The sequence below is a fragment of the Emiliania huxleyi genome, assembly GCF_000372725.1.
Source record: "Emiliania huxleyi CCMP1516 chromosome Unknown EMIHUscaffold_214, whole genome shotgun sequence".
Lineage (NCBI taxonomy): Eukaryota > Haptophyta > Isochrysidales > Noelaerhabdaceae > Emiliania > Emiliania huxleyi.
The window spans coordinates 43,338-49,139 of NW_005200469.1; the positions used below are offsets into that span (position 1 = coordinate 43,338).

At 63.4% G+C, this 5,802-nt stretch overlaps 1 protein-coding gene across 1 annotated transcript; it reads left to right on the forward strand.

Moving 5' to 3' along the window:
* Nucleotides 1–799: 799 nt before the first annotated feature.
* EMIHUDRAFT_457043 (hypothetical protein) lies at nt 800–3,315 on the forward strand (the record flags this gene model as incomplete). The annotated part of the gene is made up of 4 exons (XM_005780454.1): nt 800–1,236; nt 1,320–2,217; nt 3,206–3,242; nt 3,289–3,315. The coding sequence occupies exons 1-4, from the start codon at nt 810–812 to the stop codon at nt 3,313–3,315; spliced, it is 1,389 nt and encodes a 462-aa protein (XP_005780511.1). The 5' UTR covers nt 800–809.
* Nucleotides 3,316–5,802: the final 2,487 nt, after the last annotated feature.

A 5,802-nucleotide genomic window follows, 5' to 3' on the forward strand; every position in this document is an offset into this window, starting at 1 on the left:
TAAGGTAGAGCTGAGCGTCCAAGACGCCTCGGTGCCTCCCACCGGCGTGAAGACCATCCGGATCTATCGGGTTCGCCCTCCGGACGGACCCGTCCCCGCGATGGCCCACGGTCCTCCGTCGCCTGGTTGAACCCCCTGCCTCCCGGTTGACCCCCCGGTCCCCGTACACGACCATGAAATAAACTCAAAGTCCACCACAGCCACCAGCCTCCACCTCCACCCGCGAGCCGCCACCGCTGCCGCCCGCGACGCCGCCCGCCGCGTCAGATAGCCGCGACGCGCGCATCGAGTCGCGTCGGAGAGCCGCGCCGCACCAGCAGCAGTACCTGCACCACCAGCAGCAGCAGCAGCACCACCACCACCACCCGAGAGAGAAGCGCACCTGCCCGACGCCGCCCGCCGCGTCAGACGCTCGCGACGCGCGCGTCGAGCCCAGTCGCACAGCCGCGCCGCGCCAGCAGCAGCATCGGCACCAGCAGCAGCAGCACCACCACCACCACCAGCAACAGAGACAGGCAGTGCAGGCGCAGAGGCGCTCGCAGAGCGGCGCTCAGCGCCGCGCACGCCACGCCGCGGACCGTCGGACGAGCGCACCGTACGTCGGCGGCGAGCCGCGTCGCCAGCCGTCTCGCGAGAGAGCGGCGCCGCCGCGTGCGCGCAGCAGCCGCCGCGGCAGAGGCGAGCCGCGGCGACGTCCGCACTAACGGATAACGGATCTCTCTCTCTCTCTCTCTCTCTCGGCTCACTCGTTCACCTTCTGCCAAGCCTCGGAGAAAAAGAATGCGGGCGCGCGCCGGTTCGCAGCTGCCATGTACAAGCAGCTCGCCAGCTCAGCAGCCCCACTCAGCAACCCGTTCGCGTCTACCATGTACACCGGAGGGGCTGCTGTCCTCGACGTTCGCGCGCGCGGCCTGAGCCTGCTGTCCCCGAGCCAGTCGGGCAGCCTGATCGGCCTCGGCGTTCGCAGCCGCAACGCAGCAGTCAAGCAGTCGTGCAAGGAGATCATGGTCGGGACGTGGCAATCCGGCGAGGCCACGGTCACCTTCGGAGAGGAGGTCTTCAGCTGGATCACCGCGCGCGAGGTGCCGGGTGTCGGCTTCGTCTCTCTCAAGCTCAAGACGTCGAGCATCAGCAGCGCAACCTTTGACAAGCGGAGCAACGTGCTCAAGATCCGCGGTGTTGTGGAGGTGCCGCTGGACGCGCTCAACCGCTGGTACGACCCACTCTCCAACGTCGGTACGCAGCTTTCCCCGCTGCACGCCCTGCGCGCGCCAGCACTCCTCTTTTGCACACGTTGCCCTCCTCCCCTTCGGTTGCAGGCTCGCCAAAGGGCTACCTCTGCCTCGGCTTCAAGACGTATCACGACTTTCTCGAGGTGCTCAAGGCGATCCCGCGGCTCAAGGCGAGGACCAACTTCCAGAACGGCAAGCTCGGTGGCAGCAGCGCTTCGTACGCTGGAGCAAGCAGCGCGCCCGGCGCCGCCGCAGCTGCGCGAGCCTCCGCTGCTGCCCGGTACGATGAGCGAGCTGCCACGAGCCGCGGCACTGCCACGAGCCGCGGTGGCGGCTCCAGCGCCGCATCGCGGCAGCTCGCGGCGGCCAGCAGCGGGAAGCAGCCAGCGGCGCGCCCCCAGCCTCCGCTCCACAGCCACGGAGGGCGCCAGACCACCCTCTCCGACCTCCGCAGCGGCCCCACCCCGGGGCGGACGAACGCCCAGCAGCTCTTTGACCAAGCGACGGGCGGCGGCGGCGGCGACGACTTTGAGTCCGATCGCCGTCCGCGCAGTCGTAGGGAGGGGCCCACCGGCGACGGCTGGAGCATCAGCGAAGAGCCCGCCGTGCGCGCTCCGCCGGCGCAGCGGCGGCGGCTCAACAAGACCGCCGAGCTGGCCGGCGGCAGCCAGGAGACGGCGCACGACCTCGACGAGGACGACTCGCAGCAGCCACCTTCCAGCTCGCAGGAGGAGTCGTCACAGGTCGAGATCACCGGCGTGCGTTCGCGCGAGGAGAAGGATGCGGAGGGCCGCGCGAACGCGATCGACGTCGACGGGCCGAGCGGCGAGGCGGGCGGCAGCGAGGCAGAGGCGCGGCCGGCGCAGCGGCCTCGCGTGGAGCGGAGCGTGCGCGAGCGGCTGGTTGAGCTCAAGAGCCTCCACGAGGAGGGGCTAATCTCGGAGGCCAACTTCGAGGCGCGGCAGCGCGTGATCCTCGACGACATGTACATGTTGTGACACGGGCGGGCGACCCTGAGATCGGCCTAGCATGGCACTGGCAGGTGACGGCTGACGGCGCACACGACCGCAACGACTTAAGGAGGTGGCCCCTCGCCTATACGCGTTACGCCGTAACCCCTGGGGATGTACAGGGATAAATAAATAAATAAATAAAAACGGACACCTCTCTACTGTGAGATGGGTAAAAAGGAACAGGGATACGCACTCTCTCGAGTCAACATTTTCTGTGTGAGTGTGTGAGCCATGTATTTGTGTGTACCTCGATACTACGTAGGGACCGCCCTGTACCCACTCGAGGTACACACAAATACACCTGTGTTACGGGATATCGAGGTAGCTGTGAACTGCACCCGATGCATCTCTCCATCTCTACACAGGCGGCCACCTCCCGCGGCGCCGAGCTGTTGACCCCAGACGCAAGGTTATGGGAGCGCAGCGGCCATAACAGGTGTTATCTGTTATGGCTGTTATGTGGCTGGCTGCTCATAACACCCCATAACACCTCATAACACCTCATAACACCTCCATCGCTGTTATGGCTGTTATGCCCACCCTACCATAACACCTCATAACACTCATATGTCATAACACATCCCACTGGTTGTTAATGTTATGACAGCCAGCATAACAACCTCATAACAGCTGTTATGTGTCCGACGGATTTTTCTTTTGGAGCCCCGCCGCGCGCATCCCGGCGTGGCGGTAAAATTCTTCTTTTGGAGCGCCCGCCCCGCGCCGCGTAGCTACTACCAGCCAACCATGACCTTGTACCGGGACCATGGCCTACCGGGATCCATCGATCGCGGGACGAGGAAGAGTTTTACCCCTCTCCCTTTTCTCCCAGTAAGCTAAGAGTACGTACAACAAACTCCCTCGCACGGGGGACTGGCGCACGGAGCTTTAACTACTAAAAAGCGGGAGCAGCCAGCTTCCACTTGTTAGAAACCTCGAGACATGCACATGCACATGCAGTGAAAAAGGAAAGAAAAAGCTGAGCCCTGGTGTCGAGGTGTCGAGGCCCGGTGTCGAGGGTGTCGTGTGTCGATCGAGGCCAGGGCTCAGAGAAAAAGGACGGGAGATAAATTGCGGGAAAGACATACCAAGGTACATGTACATGTTTAAAACGGAGGGAAGCGTGCAGAGCTGCAGAGAGTACGAGTTAGAAACGGGAAGCAATTGCGTGAAGGGGGGGGGGGGGGTCTTGATTGAGAAATCTGAAGCCATCGCTCAGCCTCAGTCAGGAGGCAGGTTGATGTTATTGAATTGAACTTCAGGGCAAACGAGAAAATATTTGGCGATCGATGCCGAACCCCGCGCGCGGCAGCGCGCGAAGCGAAAATTGCAGCGGCGAGCAGTTCGGTGTGGCCTCTCGGGCCATAACACCGTGGATCCGGGACGGCCCTCTCATAGGGCCCATAACACCCATAACACCCATAACATGTTATGGGCTGCTATGCCCCGAGAGCCATAACACCATAACAATAACTGTGTCAGAGGTGACCTTGGACGGACGGAAAAACACCCCCCCTTTTATGCCTGACCCTGGCCATGGCCTCTCTGGGGGTGAGCTGGGCCGGCCGCCTCCGGGTCCGCCACTCGCACGATGGGCTCGCGTCCGGGAGAGCATCCGAGACCCGCGGTTGTCCGCTCGCTGGGCGCGACCTACATGGAAATCCACTGCACACAGATCTGTGCTTTTGGCGCCTATTGCTCGCTCTCTGTGCAATCGCAACGCCAGAGGCCGTGCTTGGAGAGTGTGTCGCAGTGCTGCTACGTCAGTGGATTGAGCCGCGACGCAGGCTCCATCGGTGAGCTGCGGCGGCGCACCGGCCGCTCCATGCATGCTCTCCGGCGAGCCGTCGCAAACGCGTTTCCGTCCGCCCGTTTCATCGAGTTTGCCCGAGTGGTAAAATGCAATCGAATCTGCCCGAGTGGTCAAGTAAAACTTTGCCTTTCGTAAAAGTTGCCCGAGTGGTCTGTGGGGAAAAAACGAAAATCGAGACGGACTTCTTGAACGGCCGGGCAACATGTCTTCCTTACTATTATTAATTGATGCTTTTTGCACGGCTGAGCCCCCCCCCCCCCCTCCCCCGCGCCCACTCCCTGCCCTCTCCCGCCACGCACTCCGTCAGAGCCCCCTCCCTTTTTGCCAAAAGGGATTTTTGAAATTTAAAAAAAACAGTGGGGGGGGGGGCGTTTAAAAAGTTTTTACCCCCCCCTTTAATTTGGGGGGGGCCCTTTTTTGCCCCCCCCCCCTCCCCCTTGGCCTTTTTTTGACCCCCCCCCCCCCCGGGGCCCCCCCCCCCCCCCCCTCCCCCTGGCCGAGGCGCCGCTTGAGATAGACCATGCAACCCCTGCCTACTCTCGCAGGTGCGAGGGGGACTGAAATAAGACAATGGGCTTGCCCATCCCGGAGTGGTTCGACCCCACGCAAACCCGGAGGGGTGATGGGATGCTGTCTCGGCGGTCTCAGGCCCAGTGAGGTAGTGCGCCAGACTATCCCAGATCCTGCTGACCAAGCTCCTCTTGTAGCTCGATCGGTCACACCGCCATCGCCGTCGGGGAGAGGGGGGACGACACTGCTTCGGCAGCGTGCACCTCGATCCTGTACCGTGTTTGTTATGACCCCCCCCAATGAACATACCAGTGAGGGAGGGCGAGACGATCGAGGGGTCCCGTACCACGCGGAATCGGCCCTATCCAGTGCTCAAGTGCTCAAGTGTCAGGGGTGCAGAGCTGCAGTCCGCCGACTTCACCAACGCCACCCTCGGCGGTACCGACTTTTACGGCGCGCAAGGCCTCGACAAGGCAGTCTTCTCGCGGGCGCTGCGCGGAGTGCCCCGCAATTTGCCGGCGCGGTTGCTGCACGCGGGCTGGTTAAACCCCGCTACGGACGGGCTAATCGGTGCACCATCGCCCGCCGCTGCCACGTTCCAACACTAACTACCAAAAGGTAGCTCTGGGCCGGCGCGGAGGCCTTCGAGAAAAGTTGAGTGAGTCTTTTTCTCTCTTCTCGGCTCGGAGCTTTCTTTTTCCCCGCCCTCTCTAAAACGTTTGTGTATATGGCCTCCCACCGCGTCGGCGCCCGCCTCGCGAGAGCTTCGCCAGAGCAACTCCTTGCCTTCATCGAGGAGCAGGCGCCTCTCTGGAGCGCCGCCGCGCTGCGCGTGGCGGAGGAGCACGCCGCACGGCTCGTGGAGCAGCCCGAGTGGATCCTCTCGGAGGTCCTCCTCTCGCCGGACCTCGCCCCGCACATCCTCGCCCAGCTGCCGACCACGGAGCACGCCGCCAAGGGGACGTGCCGCGCGTGGCGCCGCGGCTGGAAGGAGACGCTGAAGAAGCGCGAGAGGGCGCGCCTGCTCGTGATCGGCGGCGAAGACAACGCTGGACGCCTCATCAGCTCGATGGAGCGGTACGACGCGTCAACGAATGAGTGGGAGGAGGAGGCTGTGGCGCCGATGCCGACGGCACGCACGCGTCTTGGTACGGCGGTGCTTGATGGCAAGCTCTACGTGGTGGGCGGCATGGAGGGCGGCGCACCTTCGAGCTCGGTGGAGCGGTACGACCTG